The 18359-nt window shown below is 44.2% G+C and overlaps 1 protein-coding gene across 1 annotated transcript; it reads right to left on the bottom strand.

Moving 5' to 3' along the window:
* Positions 1-7906: 7906 nt before the first annotated feature.
* On the bottom strand, positions 7907-15323 carry LOC311124493 (glycine amidinotransferase, mitochondrial-like; the record flags this gene model as incomplete). Its single annotated transcript, XM_084198631.1, has 9 exons — positions 15194-15323; positions 13582-13812; positions 13125-13320; positions 12704-12894; positions 11159-11296; positions 9649-9813; positions 8663-8726; positions 8357-8473; positions 7907-8019 (listed from the first exon to the last, which is right to left on the bottom strand). Exons 1-9 carry the CDS (start codon positions 15260-15262, stop codon positions 7907-7909), a joined length of 1284 nt encoding a protein of 427 aa, XP_084054757.1. The 5' UTR covers positions 15263-15323.
* Positions 15324-18359: the final 3036 nt, after the last annotated feature.

Raw genomic sequence — 18359 nt, 5'->3', positions numbered from 1 at the left:
AATTCACCTTAAAACATTTGAATGAGCGCCAACGAGTTTACAATTCATAATTTCGCCCTTCACCAGACCGCATTCAGGTGTTTTTATTTCTTAAAGCGGGACACACGACAACTGCAATTCTCAAGGACCGCCCCTAGAGAGCGACCTATAGCTAATGAGAAGCAACAGGCTGATAATGTTCTGTCTGTGGCAAATCCTCAAAAAGGGCTTTCACTTTTGAGGTAGAACAAAACACAACCATGTTTTATCACATCTCTAATGTCTCCCATTTATGAAATGGATAGCAAAACTGGTTAAATTGATAGTTATTGTGACACATACCTTAAACTCAAAACCTGCAGAATAATGCTTGGCTGTAGGAGGGTGGGGTGGGCCACATATGCTCATGTAACCCAATATTGCATGATCTGATATTGCTCAAATATCTAATATAAGTAGTCGGTTGCCTGCACTACATACACAAATAAACAGCGTTAGGATATCTTAATCCGTCTTGGAATTATAGACCTGTAAACACAGAGCTACAATAGGCAGAAATATAAACTACTAATATTTATGATGAACGTATGCTTTGCTTTTTGGTAGCTGATTAATAGACAACTTTCCACAAGTCACATTTGCTCTCATTCAGTGCTGTATGGTACCAAAATCCATACAGTTACACATGTTTTTTTTAAATGTCGTGGCTAGAGTAATCTGCTCTAAGGAAAGCAAGTGGGCTCAGACCATAGTAGGGTTGCTGAGGGTACTATAGCACCCCCTGAAAAATGGGAATATATATATATTTTTTTTTACTAAATTAGTGCACTGGGCCTTTACTCCTCCTGTATTAGTGGACCAATATAGCCGTCTGCAGTGCACTGGGCCTTTACTCCTCCTGTATTAGTGGACCAATATAGCCGTCTGCAGTGCACTGGGCCTTTACTCCTCCTGTATTAGTGGACCAATATAGCCGTCTGCAGTGCACTATTTATTTTCTTCTCTCTCACTAAATTAGTGCACTGGGCGTTTACTCCTCCTGTGTTTAAGCCTGGGTCATTCAGGGTATTCAGGGCTGAGCATTCTGCCGCCCTGGGCAAGAAAAAAGGATTGCTGCCCTGCAAAACTAGAATAGTCCCAGTAAGCAAAATGAAATAGAAAAGATGTCTAAAATCCGTCTTTTCCAGATGTTGAAGTTAGGTTCAATTTAGGTTCTGAATGAAAGGGGAAAATACATATTTTCCGGATGATAAAATCAGGTTCATTTTCGGATCTGAATGAAAGTTGAAAATATGTCATTTATAGATGTCTATGTTTGGACCAAATCAAGGCCGGTGCAGACCGGACCAAATCAAGGCCGGTGCAGACCGGACCAAATCAAGGCCGGTGCAGACCGGACCAAATCTGAACCAAAAATAGAAGTCTATGTTTGGGCCAAATCAAGGCTGGTCCAGACCAGACAATATCTGAACCAAACATAGACGTCTATGATTGGTTCAGATTTGGTCTGGACTAGACCAAAAATCAATGTCCGTCTACGTTGAAATCAAGGCCGGTCCGGACCCCACCAAATCTGAACCAAACATAGACATCTATGTTTGCGCCAAATCAAGGCAACCACCCATGGCTGGCCAGCCCTGTGACACCTGAACTGGACTAGCAACCACCCATGGCTGGCCAACCCATGTAACACCTGAACTGGACTAGCAACCACCCATGGCTGGCCAACCCATGTAACACCTGAACTGGACTAGCAACCACCCATGGCTGGCCAACCCATGTAACACCTGAACTGGACTAGCAACTACCCATGGCTGGCCAACCCATGTAACACCTGAACTGGACTAGCAACCACTCATGGCTGGCCAACCCATGTAACACCTGAACTGGACTAGCAACCACCCATGGCTGGCCAACCCATGTAACACCTGAACTGGACTAGCAACCACCCATGGCTGGCCAACCCATGTAACACCTGAACTGGACTAGCAACTACCCATGGCTGGGCAACCCATGTAACACCTGAACTGGACTAGCAACCACTCATGGCTGGCCAACCCATGTAACACCTGAACTGGACTAGCAACCACTCATGGCTGGCCAGCCCATGTGATAACTGAACTGGACTAGCAATCACCCATGGCTGGCCAACCCATGTAACACCTGAACTGGACTAGCAACCACTCATGGCTGGCCAACCCATGTAACACCTGAACTGGACTAGCAACCACCCATGGCTGGCCAACCCATGTAACACCTGAACTGGACTAGCAACCACCCATGGCTGGCCAGCCCATGTGATAACTGAACTGGACTAGCAACCACCCATGGCTGGCCAACCCATGTAACACCTGAACTGGACTAGCAACCACCCATGGCTGGCCAGCCCATGTGATAACTGAACTGGACTAGCAACCACCCATGGCTGGCCAACCCATGTAACACCTGAACTGGAATAGCAACCACCCATGGCTGGCCAACCCATGTAACACCTGAACTGGACTCGCATGTGAAGTATGAGCTCTCATAGACCCTATAAGGATGTTGGGATTGGGGGGGGGGGGGGGGGGGGGGATAGAAGGATTACTTTTATACTATCCCAGGTATACCTTAAAGAGGTAGGGTTTCAAGTGTCTCCGGAAGGTGGTCAGTGACTCCGCTGTCCTATGTGGGTGGAGCTGTGCTACGTCCCTCATAACCAAGGCTTCTTAGTCATAGTCTATGACCTACACTCTAAGTAACCTCTAGGTAAACTGAGGTCACCCTCACAGGTTCTGTCACGCTCCTCATCTCCTGCTGGGCCTTCCACAGACCGTGATCACAGCCAACCACAGTAAATATCAGCCAAATAATCATCCTACCCGACTTCCAAAGGAATATAAAGGAATATGTCGGACGTGACCTGCAGGACTTGTTGTGCACATTCAAACATAAAAAAACTCCACCCACGGGTCAATTAGGTGTTAAAAATATCTAAGGGCAGGTCTGTTTGTGACAGCCCTTTCACAGACTCTCCTTCACAACCAGACAACCAACCATTCCACTACTGGAGTATCCCCAGCAGTGGAGGCTGCTGAGGGGAGGACGGCTCATAATAATGTCTGGAACGGAGCGAATGGCAACCATGTGTTTGATGTATTTGATACCATTCCACCTATTCCACTGAGCCCGTTCTCCCCAGTTAAGGTGCCACCAACTTCTTGTGATCCCCAGCATCAGTCAGGCTGAGATAACATTCCAGTTAGTCAAAGGGTCTCTTTGGCACTTGGGTGCAGGCACTCGTGGTGAGAAATGGAAACTGCCCTGCCAGTCATACAGGAAGGATAGTGTCCTTGTCGCTGCAGCTTGCCCAGAATGACCAGTTAGCTGTGCAAGCTGGTCAGACCCCAGAACTACAACCACTACTGGTTACTTTGTCTCCTCGCCCAATCAGGACACACTAATGTCCTGTCACCTCAAAGACTTGGAATCAACCTTGCACACTTGGGGGGTGGGGGAAAAAGGGGAAATGTTGAGCTGCTAGAGCGGCCAACTGTTGTTTTACAGGAGGCTTTCCTGTAACTTGGTTACGCTACTGTGGCCGTGGTTACAGACCAATTAGTGAAAATTAGTGAAATAATGATCAGAATTGGGCTGCCTGTCTAAACACAGCCTGTGTGCTTGTGTCATGAAAAACAAGAACACACATTGAAAAGATAGTTGGCTTCAGCTTTTCAAACACAACAGAGGCATGGCAGTGCCACTCATAGTCCTATGAAACCGTTTTAAAGACAGAATAACACAATACAAAACAAACCAGGGCAATTTATATGCAGGTGAAGGTGTTTGAGTGTAATTATGTTGGCCATATTGGATTCAGAATAAAATTGATTTACACTGAAACAGTCTTTATTGGCATGAGTGTTGTACACAATTCTAAAAGAAATGGCTCTCATCTATCTACAAAATTCATATTTACACGTGATTTAAACTCCATATTGGATATTGGACACCATATTGGATTTGAGGCAAATTCCAGGGTGGCCCCAAAGATTATCCGTTGTGGCCCCCCTGACTAAATTACAAGAGTAGGGGCTAAAGATGAAAAATCCTTCAAAGAACCTTGGACCCCAAAAAATGTAATTTCGATGTCTGAGCCCACTTGCTTTCCTTAGAGCAGATTGCTCTAGCCCCAACATCAATAAACACGTGTAACTGTATGGATTCAGGAATGAGACTGAATGAGAGCAAATTTGACTTGGAAAGTTGTCTATTAATCAGCTGCCAAAAAGTAAAGCTTGCATTCATCATAAATATTCATAGTTTATATTTTTCCGCCTATTGTATCTCTGTGTTTACAGGTGTATATTTTTCGAAGATGCATTAAGATATCCTAATGCTGTTTGTTTGTGTATATAGGGCAGGCGACTGATTACTTGTGTTCAAAAGTTTTAGCAATATTCAGAGCTTGCAATATTGGGTTATTATTCTGCATTTTTTTTAGTTTAGGGTGTGTGTCACAGTATCTATCAATTTAACCAAGTTTGCAATAAAATATTTGTACACAACCATCCATTTCATAAATGGGAGACATTATGAAAAAACATGATTGTGCTTTGTTCTACCTCGGGTATGGTATCTCCAAAATGTGGAGGCATTGCCTCTAGCCTATGTAAATGTATCAATGACTGCACTGGACAGACAGGTTGGGAATTATAGTATACCTAGTTTCTTCATTACAGGAACTGGGTTGTTATAAAGTAGGGACTTTGTCAGCTGAGACAGATAGTTTTATTCAATGTGAATAAGCTCATTGAGTTATTTGACATAAACATTTATTGAGTCAGTCCCCCTGGTTGGGTAGATACAGTGAGGGAAAAAAGTATTTGATCCCCTGCTGATTTTGTACGTTTGCCCACTGACAAAGAAATGATCAGTGTATAATGTTAATGGTAGGTTTATTTGAACAGTGAGAGACAGAATAACAACAAAAAAATCCAGAAAAACGCAGAGATTAGGAGCACACTCTTAAAGGGAGTGCTCCTAATCTCAGTTTGTTACCTGTATAAAAGACACCTGTCCACAGAAGCAATCAATCAATCAGATTCCAAACTCTCCACCATGGCCAAGACCAAAGAGCTCTCCAAGAATGTCAGGGACAAGATTGTAGACCTACACAAGGCTGGAATGGTCTACAAGACCATCGCCAAGCAGCTTGGTGAGAAGGTGACAACAGTTGGTGCGATTATTCGCAAATGGAAGAAACACAAAAGAACTGTCAATCTCCCTCGGCCTGGGGCTCCATGCAAGATCTCACCTCGTGGAGTTGCAATGATCATGAGAACGGTGAGGAATCAGCCCAGAACTACACGGGAGGATCTTGTCAATGATCTCAAGGCAGCTGGGACCATAGTCACCAAGACAACAATTGGTAACACACTACGCCGTGAAGGACTGAAATCCTGCAGCGCCCGCAAGGTCCCCCTGCTCAAGAAAGCACATATACAGGGCCGTCTGACGTTTGCCAATGAACATCTGAATGATTCAGAGGAGAACTGGGTGAAAGTGTTGTGCTCAGATGAGACCAAAATCGAGCTCTTTGGCATCAACTCAACTCGCCGTGTTTGGAGGAGGAGGAATGCTGCCTATGACCCCAAGAACACCATCCCCACTGTCAAACATGGAGGTGGAAACATTATGCTTTGGTGGTGTTTTTCTGCTAAGGGGACAGGACAACTTCACCGCATCAAAGGGACGATGGACGGGGCCATGTACCATCAAATCTTGGGTGAGAACCTCCTTCCCTCAGCCAGGGCATTGAAAATGGGTCGTGGATGGGTATTCCAGCATGACAATGACCCAAAACACACGGCCAAGGCAACAAAGGAGTGGCTCAAGAAGAAGCACATTAAGGTCCTGGAGTGGCCTAGCCAGTCTCCAGACCTTAATCCCATAGAACATCTGTGGAGGGAGCTGAAGGTTCAAGTTGCCAAACGTCAGCCTCGAAACCTTAATGACTTGGAGAAGATCTGCAAAGAGGAGGGGAACAAAATCCCTCCTGAGATGTGTGCAAACCTGGTGGCCAACTACAAAAAGCGTCTGACCTCTGATTGCCAACAAGGGTTTTGCCACCAAGTACTAAGTCATGTTTTGCAGAGGGGTCAAATACTTATTTCCCTCATTAAAATGCAAATCAATTTATAACATTTTTGACATGCGTTTTTCTAGATTTATTTGTTGTTATTCTGTCTCTCACTGTTCAAATAAACCTACCATTAAAATTATAGACTGATCATGTCTTTGTCAGTGGGCAAACGTACAAAATCAGCTGGGGATCAAATACTTTTTTCCCTCACGATAGATAGATAGATAGATAGATAGATAGATAGATAGATAGATAGATAGATAGATAGATAGATAAAATATAACAATAATAACAATTGTAATAATAATGAATAATAATGAAATATTTCTCAAACATTTTTCTATCATTTATTTTTTATAATTGATATTGCATCCTTGAGCCATCTTTAATGCTATGGGTCAATCGAACGTCAATTCAAGATTCAAAACACTTGATCTCCAAGAGTACATTACATGTGTATCAAGGAGAAAACTACTATGAACGTAAACTAAAAACGATATAATTACATAAACACATTGTGCATCCCAAATGGCACCCTATTCCATATATAGTGCACTACTTTATGCACTATATAGGGATTAGGGTGCCATTTGGGACGCATCCAGAGACCTCCTGAACCCTGTAGGTCTTTTGACCATGCAAACGTAGAAGCAGCTTTAGCAGTGTAATGAAAATAACTAGCATAGATCTGGCTCAGTTGCTATTGTAGAAGACAGCAGAGGCATAAGATATCAGACTGGGTCAAATACATAGTATAAAATACTTGTAAAATACTTGTTTATAATACTTACGTAAAATACTTGAAAAATACATGTACTTGAAAGTGTTTGAGGTGCACTTGATTTAGCTTGGCGTTTGTACTTCTGGGACCATATTACATCGGTTCCATTCTACCGGTCCAAACTAAATTAAGTGCAGTATTTGAAAGTATTTGATATTTGACCCAGGTCTGCAAGGTATCACAATATCTGATATGGACCTCATTCTCCTTTTAAGCAAAGATATAAAAAAGGCTAATTTCTGGGAAACAATGAAAAAGGTATGAGCCCAAATAAAATGTATGAGCCCAAATAAAATGTATGAGCCCAAATAAAATGTATGAAAAATACAAATATAGTATCCATTTGTCCCGTTTAAGTCATTATTTTCTCTCTCTCTTTTTTTTTTTTTTTTACAATATATAAAATACATGAGATAAGAAATCCATATTGTTTAATAATAGTGATCTACTATAAAAACTTTGAGACATTCTTTTGAATTAAAAAAATCATATAAAAAAAAGATCATATGGCAGCATCAATTGATAATACAGTGGATGAATGTTGATATTTTTTTCTGAGTTCATAAAAAGGAAGCAGTGGTCAAAAGTAGTGCACTATATAGTGAATAGGGTGCCATTTCAGACGCGGGCCAAATGTGATGTCATCATCATCACACCTATAGAGTAGCCTACCCTGCCCTCTTTACAAACCACTCGTTTTGATGTTAACTCAGAGTCATTTAGATGGTACAACGTTGCTTCACAATAGCCAAGCCAGAAATGCAGTATTTATTGAGGTTATTGAGTACTTCTCTTTTTCTCTCTCTAAAAGCGAGTTTTTTAAAACTTTTATTGTTGTTGAGCGTTAAAATTAAACTCAGAACCAAGCGTAGTCGCGAAAGGCACTGTCATGCACAGGACTGTTTACTTTAAATCAACACATGTGGTTTTAATTTTTTTTTAAAGGAAAAATCAACTGCAGATTGTTGATTGGGACTTCAACCTTACTTAAGCTCAATAAAAACTGCCCGTTTCTGGCGTGGTTAGTGGAAGTAGGACTCGAGGGTACCACGGCGACGCACGTCGGTGGTCCAGCAGTGGAAGCCTCCTCCCAGGGAGTTGGCGTGGCGGATATTCACCTTGATGGTCTTGATACCTGGAGAACGGAGGGAGGGAGGGAGGGAGGGAGGGAGTGAGGGAGGGAGTGAGGGAGGGAGGGAGGGAGGGAGTGAGGGAGGGAGGGAGGGAGGGAGGGAGGGGAGGGAGGGAGGGAGGGAGGGAGTCAGATAAATGAGAGGAAGGAGTAAATAGTATCCATTACTCCAATGGCAGTTGTCAAAAGGTCTGTTTTGGAACTTTATCTGAACTAACTTAGACAAACTAATAAATCAATCAATCCCTAAATAAAGATACTAAATGTTTGAATAGAATACTTAGTGGAGGGATTCTAATGAACTGTCATAGGTCATACATGTAGGTCGTATTCCACTCACCAAGGTCCTCAAACATCCTGTGGATGGTATGCTCATTGGCATCACACATGACCCGTTTGGGATCCAGCATCAGGACATTCATAGACAGCCACTTAGAGGACATCCACAGAGGGTGATCTGATGGGAGAACAGGTAGATGTACTAACCAGACACTCGTAGATATCATCACACCATGAAAAGACCACACCGACAGTTGTCTGTCAACAAATCAGGAAGTGCTAGAAATAGGGCTGTCTTTTGTTGATAGGTGTCTTGAATTCTCAAACAACAACAATAACAATAACAACAACAACAACAATATCATACCATCTGGAATGAGAGGAGTTGGAGGCTTCACCACGGTCCACCCGGCCTTCTCAAACATCTCCACCTGAAGGAGAGAAATCAGAGATGCTGTGGGTCAGACAGAAGTCTCTTCCCATGTAGAGTTGTATCGGTTACAGCATCACTCTACTAGAGGGCACTGCAGGACTGTATATACAGGGGGAAAGGTCAAACTGGTCAGGAGGGTCATCTCTTGTTTCTCTCTCCTCTCTCTCTCCTCTCTCTCTTGTTTCTCTCTCCTCTCTCTCTTGTTTCTCTCTCCTCTCTCTCTTGTTTCTCTCTCCTCTCTCTCTTGTTTCTCTCTCCTCTCTCTCTTGTTTCTCTCTCCTCTCTCTCTTGTTTCTCTCTCCTCTCTCTCTTGTTTCTCTCTCTTGTTTCTCTCTTGTTTCTCTATCCTCTCTCTCTTGTTTCTCTCTCCTCTCTCTCTTGTTTCTCTCTCTTGTTTCTCTCTTGTTTCTCTATCCTCTCTCTCTTGTTTCTCTCTCCTCTCTCTCTTGTTTCTCTCTCTTGTTTCTCTCATTTCTCTCTCCTCTCTCTCTTGTTTCTCTCTTGTTTCTCTCTCCTCTCTCTCTTGTTTCTCTCTCCTCTCTCTGATTCAGAGGGGTTGGGTTAAATGCGGAAGACACATTTCAGTTGAATGCATTCAGTTGTACAACTGACTAGATATCCCCCTTCCCTTTCTCTCTTGTTTCTCTCTCCTGTTTGTTGCTCTCAATCGCCCTCTCTCCCTCTCTCTCTCTCTCTCTCTCTCTCTCTCCATCCCGCCCCGTCTCTCTCTCTCCTCTCATTCTCTCTTCACTCCCTCCCTCTCTCTCTCTGCACCCCCCCAACCTCCCTCCCTCCCTCTCTCTCTCCATCCCGCCACGTCTCTCTCTCTCCTCTCATTCTCTCTTCACTCCCTCCCTCTCCCCCCCCCCCCCCCCCTCCCAACCTCCCTCCCTCTTTCTCTTTCTCTCCATCGGACTGACCTGGCGACAAGGGCGGTCAGGGTTGGACAGCACCAGTCCCGGTCCGATGATGTTGAAGGTGGCGTCAATATGCATGGGGTTGGGGTCCTTGAACGATATGATGTGTACCTTGTAGTCCGGGGCAAGATGCCGACGCATCCACTCAATCCCCATGTAGTTTGTAACCTGGAAATTGAGAAATAATGACTGGAATCAATCAACAATAAATTGGAATGACGTGGTTAAATGATACCTAATAATGGCTTAGTAATATCTAGTACTAATAACTATACACCATTTGGTACCAGGTAGTTAGTTACCCATTGTGTTGAATTCTTCAACAGTATGTTCCAGAAAGTACCTATTGATATCACATAGTTTACTTGTAAATACCAGGTAAACACTTTCTGAGACTGGGACATAAAATAAAGTGTTGCATTACCCAATTCATTACCATCACTAGTTAACCCTGTGGTCCCACAGAGCTGATCCAGGCGTAGGCCTCTAGGCCTTTATGTAATTGTGTTAATTAGTGGCTCTGAACTTGGTCATTGACAAACACTAAAGGCCTCAACGGGGACTCAATGTGTTCAGTGACCCAGGAATCAGTCTAAAGACCAGTCCTTTCGGCTTCTGTCGGCTTGCTTCTTGCAACAGACTGGGGATCTAATTGCAGCTAGGCAGTGTAGGCTTCTGTTGGGCAAATACTCTATCTATCTATCTTATCTATCTATCTATCTATCTATCTATCTATCTATCTATCTATCTATCTATCTATCTATCTATCTATCTATCTATCTATCTATCTATCTATCTATCTATCTATCTATCTATCTATGCTCTCTGTAGCAGACTGAAGATAGAAACACTGCCTGGTCTCTGATGAGATAGATACATATGACCTGTCTCTCTGATGAGGGAAAGCATTGGCCTGGTGCTAAGAAAATATTCCAAAAGGCTGAACTTTGACCACAGCAGCGCTGAACCTAAGCTGCACACTCCGCAACCCTTTTCAGTAAGGAGTGAACACAGCGTGATGCTATTGGCATTGTGGCCTCCATACCTGACTCCTCTGGACGAACAGATCCCTGCCAGCTCTGATGAACACAGCGTGATGCTATTGGCATTGTGGCCTCCATACCTGACTCCTCTGGACGAACAGATCCCTGCCAGCTCTGATGAACACAGCGTGATGCTATTGGCATTGTGGCCTCCATACCTGACTCCTCTGGACGAACAGATCCCTGCCAGCTCTGATGAACACAGCGTGATGCTATTGGCATTGTGGCCTCCATACCTGACTCCTCTGGACGAACAGATCCCTGCCAGCTCTGATGAACACAGCGTGATGCTATTGGCATTGTGGCCTCCATACCTGACTCCTCTGGACGAACAGATCCCTGCCAGCTCTGATGAACACAGCGTGATGCTATTGGCATTGTGGCCTCCATACCTGACTCCTCTGGACGAACAGATCCCTGCCAGCTCTGATGAACACAGCGTGATGCTATTGGCATTGTGGCCTCCATACCTGACTCCTCTGGACGAACAGATCCCTGCCAGCTCTGATGAAGTCAGCGGCGTCGAAGCACGGCTCGTGTTCGGTGGTGACAAACTTTCCCTGGGCAGCCAGCTTGTGTCTGTCCTCCACCGTACGGATGGGGTACTCCTGGAGGGGGGGCAGAGAGAGAGACAGGTTAGAGAGACAGACAGGTTAGTCCTGGAGGGGGGCAGAGAGAGAGACAGGTTAGAGAGACAGACAGGTTAGTCCTGGAGGCAGGCAGAGAGAGAGACAGGTTAGAGAGACAGACAGGTTAGTCCTGGAAGGGGCAGAGAGAGAGAGACAGGTTAGAGATACAGAGGGTAGTTCTGGAGGGGGCAGAGAGAGAGACAGGCTAGAGAGACAGACAGGTTAGTCCTGGAGGCAGGCAGAGAGAGAGACAGGTTAGAGAGACAGACAGGTTAGTCCTGGAAGGTGGCAGAGAGAGAGAGAGACAGGTTAGAGAGACAGAGGGTAGTCCTGGAGGGGGCAGAGAGAGAGAGAGACAGGTTAGAGAGACAGACAGGGTAGAGAGAGAGACAGGTTAGTCCTGGAGGGGGGAGGGGGGTCAGACAGAGGTCAGAGACTGACAGGTCTAAAGGTAGACTCAGTGATAAACAAAGTCAACAGCAGTATCGGGCCGATATCCGCAACAGTTAAGAGTGTTGAAGCACGAGGCTAAACTTCTCCACCGTTGTTGGCAGGCTGCAGCTCTCACACTGCAGCAGAGTGAAGCGTACCGGTGTAGATACTCTGTGTGAGTGCTTGATAAAGAAAAGGAGATCCGCACACTCTAGGAGCTCAGATGCAATAATTGAATAACCTAATAACCAACGTTTGGACAGACAAGCTGTCTTCATCAGGGTATAATGACAAACACTGCGGGTCACTAGTTTATATAGTGTCAAAGGACACACACAGGTGTCTGTAATCATGGCCGGGTGTGGCCTGACATCATTGGTTAATTCACAGATATAAACAGAACATACAAAAAAAACATGAATGGATAGCGTACGATCATAGATACAATTTGGCTACATAGGCCTACAAACATTTACAATGAATAGCTCTGTGTGAGTGCATCTTCTTGCATCACACTCATATGCAATATCTTTGGTTCACCCTGCTGCTTGTGGCAATGTCACATCACTGAGTCTCAGTTTAAGGAGGGAGGGGGGAGGGAGGGGGGGGGGGGGAGGGGGGGGGGATTATCTACAGCCATTAAGTTATCATGTATGAACGGTGTACCTTTAAAATGGCCCCTTGCCACATGACTAACATACACACCCTGTCCTTGGGACTAATCTCATGGGTAATATAAACACACTAAGCTTGGGCCTAATCTCATGGGTAGTATGTCACTTATAGCATGGGATATGAGATAAGGCCAAAGCACAGTTTGAGTAATATATACCAGGTATAGTAATAGCAACTTACATTACGGTGAACGCTTGTTTAGTATGTGATCCCTGCAGGACCAGGGACTCTGAAGTGAGTGAGCTCCTCTCGTGGTCAGAATGCCATCTAACACCTCACCTGATCGTACAGCTCATCAGACATGGTGGGTTTTGGGGCGGTGGTCCACTTGGCACCCTTTCTGAAGTACTCCTTGATGAGTGGTCTGTAGGCCCGGTACTCAAAGAAGCGGGACCTCCAGGCCATGGGGGCTTCGATAATCTCATTCCCCACCACCATGAGGATGTCTCTGGGCATGGCAGCGTACATGCCTGGGGGTGTGGGAGGTGTGTGGGGGGGGGGGGGGGGGGAAGAGGAGATATGAGTAGACATGTTAGAGACACACAGGGTTTTTACTCAATCTCAATGTTCAGGTCGTGAATCTTCCATCAAACAATCAATCCCTTAATCACCCATTCACACAAACAAACATACGATCAATCATTCAACCAACCAATCAATTAACCAATCAATCAATCCCGTAGCGCTCCCCTCTGCCTACCAGTAGAGTTGAAGTCTGGAGTCTTGTACTCGAAGGACCAGTCCATGGGTTCGGGTCTCTGGACTGTAACTCCCTCCATACGGAGAATATTGCACATTTCCTCAATCTCAGCAACAGCTTTCTTCAAGTGGTCCTCAGGAAAGGTTTGGCCCCCATACTTCTGGTAGAAGGGCCAATGCTTCTCATATGTGTTAGCCTGTTGAAAGAGTTTAATACATCACTATGGGTTCTTCATTCATTAGTTTACTTAAATGATTTATATTTTATTTAAGCAGGTGAGTCCCATTAAGATGTGAATGTATTTTGTAAGGAAGCTGTTGCTATTTGCGATAGGCTAATTTTTCATCAACTCAGTGCAATAATATATTTATATATTTTATGGCGCATGCATTTTAGTTTGAACATAATAGTGTAGATTTGTTCTACATAATTGTGAGTTCTGATTTGATCACCTTACCTTGACCTCTACAGTGAAAGGAGGCACGCGCGCGTTCTCGGCGCGGCCTACAATCACCTCCTCGAGCGGGTCCCATTCGTTGTACGCGCAGACAGGGCACTCCTGCTGCGCAGGCTCAGTAACAGCGTCCTCCTCCAGGGCGCGTTGGGGCTGCGCGGCGGACGCGGCAGCGGCGGAACTCGAGGTCCTCTGGAACACGCCCTGCACCCAGCCAGTCACCGCGCGGCCGAGCTGCAGAAAGATGAAAAGCTGTATAAGTATCATCTGCTCTCATGTCATGGTGTGGTCACACCACTGGTGTCCCACACACCCCCGCAGCCTTCCGCAATCATTGCAAAAAAAAAGTGAGACAGGAAATTAGCTGCAACATTTTCTCTCAGCCTCATGGCAAAATGTGTACAATAGCATGGGATTAGATATAAAACTGAAATTTGTTATCTTTTCCCCATGGCAAAATGTGTAGAATTGTAGGAAGTTAGTTGTTTTCCACCCCCCAAAAAAACATGTGTTGCTCAGAACTTGCGGGGCGCGAAACTGCTGTATGCCACTGGGTCACACTGTCGGCTACCCAACGCAACACATTATTACAGGGCCGTTCACAGCTTTACCATAACATTACATTCACACAAATCAAATTGATTAAGATGTTAAGCTTCCGTGTGGATTTTTGAATATACTTTTCCAATCAGTAGTTTAACTGAGGGGATTTTTGAAGTCATGACCATGAGAACTAGGGTTTAAAGATAAGTAGACCTAGGACTAAATGACCTGTTAGCTTCATCTCTTACAGTAAGCCTTATCATACACATTCTACATTACACAAAGACAGAAGCATCACAAAGTCAAAAGGAAAACCATTTGTCAGCATAAGGTGTTAAAGCCTAATGTTCGATAAGGCCTAAAGGGTTTGAGTCAAGGTGCGCTTGATAAACGCAGTTATCTCAGTTGGAGATATAATTTCAAGGGGTCTGCGTGCACATGCGCAGCTCTCGGTGTCAGTGGGTTCAGGGAGGGCAGCTCCATTGTATGGAACAGCTGGCCACTGTCACTCACGCGCAAAAATATGCTGCCGGACACATTTTTCTCTTAAACACTTCCAAATAAAGCAGAAACTTTCTCTTCCAATAAATCCATAAATTAATGTTTTAATTTCTGTATCAATTTTGCATTCTACTTCGTGCAGAAGGATTTTACTTAATTCACAATTCCAGAGAACAGCAAGCGAAATTCTTGAGTGAGGCAAAAAATGCTGCTCTATTCGTTTTATTTGAAACAAAAACTTGTCTATGTCCGGACAAAATCAAGTCATGAAAGAAAATGACCTGCTTTTTGATTGGTAGGCCTACATTTAATTGAGCATTTTGCTGTGAAAAGAAAGTGGAAAAAATAGCCAATTCATTTTATTTGAAAGAAGAATGTTCAAATTAATCAGAACAAACTCAATAAAAAAAAAAAAAAATCTTCAGATTGTAAAAAACTGAAATGAAATGTGTCCACTTTTCTGAGTGACAGCTAACAGCTGTTTGCCGCAGCTGCGCTCCCCTGATACATCTCCACATTTTATGATTTTGTACATTTCTGAATAAACAAAAAACAGAAACTAAATACCAACCATAGCTCCGATCAGATGGGCGGCCTCGGCCCCCCTGCTACCTCCTCTGAGACACCTGACTCGCAGCATTGTCCGACCTGATAATGGTGATGGCTATTTGGGATATTCTGGCGGCTACGCGGCAGGACAAGATCCACCTGAATGTCAGGAGTTCTGAGAATGAATGGAAGACCCCTCGCGTTCTGATGCCTCTTTATACCGCGTGCAGCGCGCCTCTATGCATTGGGACAAGTTGTGGGGGGCAGCCAACGTGACTTGAGAAAAATGTTCCCTGTAATTCTACACCTTACGCCAGCACATTCTTATCAGCCGCATGTCCAATCTCTTCCACACAAATGGAAGAAAGTAACGCAACCGGCCGATCCGTTTTCATAAATGGTTTTCAGTCACAACTGAAATGTTGCAGACAGACTGCAACCCCAAAAAATATTAGTGAATAACATTTGGATATCATTATTCAGTGGCCCTATTTCCATTGATATTATTAAAGCTATTGCCTGAAAAGGGGATTAAGACATTTCTGAGATAATACCAATTTTGTTTCAAAACAGGTCAGATAGCATTTGTATGTCAATATGTGTTACTGTAAGATTTGGTATTAGGTATTTTATTAGGATACCCATTAGCTGTTGCAAAAGCAGCAGCTACTCTTCCTGGGGTCCACACAGAACATGAAACATGACATAATACAGAACATTAATAGACAATAACAGCTCAAGGACAGAACTATATACATTTTTTTTAAAGGCACAGGTAGCCTACATATCAATACATACACACAAACTATCTAGGTCAAATAGGGGAGATGAATGAATTCAACTATGTGATTTAGAACATGTTGATCCAACAGAGGCAGTTTTTGGGACACTGCACTGGTGAGAACATGGCGTAGGCTATATTACATTATGGATGAGTGCAAATTAGAGTTCCAGCAAGCTAGCATATGGTCCTATAATATTCAAGGTGAATGTTATTGTACTTTTTTTTTTAGCTTTGCAACATCTTGTGCATTTGTGTCAGATTTAAAGAGCAATACTGTACAAGGTCAAAACTGCAACAGTTGATACATACTGTAGATACAGCATAATATCTGACAATGTCATAACTCTGGGAACTACGTTCTGCTTTCAACTGGGAGTATCCTAGAAAGCCGGCCTGGAATACATGTTGGTCAAAACTGACCATGTAATGCTGCATTCAAGTCCTCAAGTAGGCTAGTCACTAGAACATAAGGTTTTGCCTGTATGGGTGAATTTTGATATTTAGAAAGCACTTTTTCCTGGAATAGCATTTGTTTTGTATTGGTGTGTTGCAGTATGCATGTGTCTGTTGGTTTTTACTGCACACTGAAGGCCTATGCTCTTGGCCAAGTCTCTCCCTCATAAAGGAGATTCTTTATCTCAAGGGTTCTATAAAGTTCATATTCTCTATTTAGTGCACTACTTTTGACAAGAGACCATAGGAGCTCCGGTCAAACGTAGTGCACTATATAGGGAATAGGGTGCCATTTGGGACACAATATACGTACAAACTACTCTGCCCACCTGTCAGTGGCCTCCATTACTGGCCAGCAGTAGCAGACGGTCTGCAGGACATCAATGCACGTCAAGGGATCATAACATAATGCTCATTTATTTCACACGACACAGACCACACCAGTACCATGAGTTCAATGTAACGTCACAGACTACACCAGTACCATGAGTTCAATGTAACGTCACAGACCACACCAGTACCATGAGTTCAATGTGACGTCACAGACCACACCAGTACCATGAGTTCAATGTGACGTCACAGACTACACCAGTACCATGAGTTCAATGTAACGTCACAGACCACACCAGTACCATGAGTTCAATGTAACGTCACAGACTACACCAGTACCATGAGTTCAATGTGACGTCACAGACCACACCAGTACCATGAGTTCAATGTGACGTCATGACACTTGGTGTGAAGCTGACAGCCTGCACTGCAGCATCAGGTTAGTTAGCAGCTGATAGCTGATAGAGTCCTCACAGTGCCTGACCACCTGACTCCCAGCATGCATCCCAAATGGCACCCTATTCCCTTTAAAGTGCACTACCCTGGTCAAAAGTTGTGCACTATAAATGGAATAGGGTGCCATTTGGGATGCATTCTGGGAGTCAGGTGGTCTAATCAGAGAGAGAGCGAGAGAGAGAGAGAGAGAGAGAGAGAGGTGTACATCGGTGTGTCAGCGCCAAACATTTCTGTGAGCTGGACTGTTTCTCAACGTGGCAAGAGTGACCTCGGTGACCGCTGATATTGGCCTGACTTCAAACCCACTAGCTGGACAACAGGGTTCAAAGGTTATGGAATGGGAGAAGTGTCATCATACGTAACATAGGGAGCTATTAAGCTTGAGTTTATTAGAAAACCATAAAATCAAATAACGATATGAAATAAGATACTTTTTACATGTTGAGGACAACAAGATAACGACATGTTACAAAGGATATGTAATAGGATATGTATATCTACTTATTGTTACGCTGTAAGCCCCGGTCATCACAATAACCAAACCAGACGTTTTAGGACTCTACTTCGCTCATCCATTAACCCTTCAAATGGGAGAAATGACGCCCAACTAGTATGGGGATGACATCCTCCTACACACTGTGTTCGGGTCTATAGTCAAAAGTAGTGCACTACATAGGGGATAGAGTGTCATTTGGCACGCAACCCTTGTCTTGAAACCTGTCTGGGAGTGGTCTCTTCCAAACATGGCACAGCAAATGATCTGTAGTGAGTGGGTTGTCACTTAGTGCCCCTCACAGTCAATTCTCTAGCAGAGGTTCCATACTCTGGAATTCCTATGTTCACATTGCCAAAACATCATCATCCCTCAATAACTTCAAGTGTAGACTAGGGGTCCGCCTGATGAACTAAACTACCCAGTAGTAGACTAGGGGTCAGGGGTCAGCCTGATTAACCAAACTACCCAGTTGTAGACTAGGGGTCAGGGGTCAGCCTGATGAACCAAACTACCCAATGGTAGACCAGGGGTCAGGGGTCAACCTGATGAACTAAACTACCCAGTAGTAGACTAGGGGTCAGGGGTCAGCCTGATTAACTAAACTACCCAGTAGTAGACTAGGGGTCAGGGGTCAGCCTGATTAACTAAACTACCCAGTAGTAGACTAGG

This window comes from Coregonus lavaretus, assembly GCF_964263955.1.
Source record: "Coregonus lavaretus genome assembly, contig: HAP1_SCAFFOLD_588, whole genome shotgun sequence".
NCBI classification, from domain to species: Eukaryota; Metazoa; Chordata; class Actinopteri; order Salmoniformes; family Salmonidae; genus Coregonus; species Coregonus lavaretus.
Note: the sequence above shows the minus strand (reverse complement) of the source record. Positions and strands in the feature narration are given on the sequence as shown.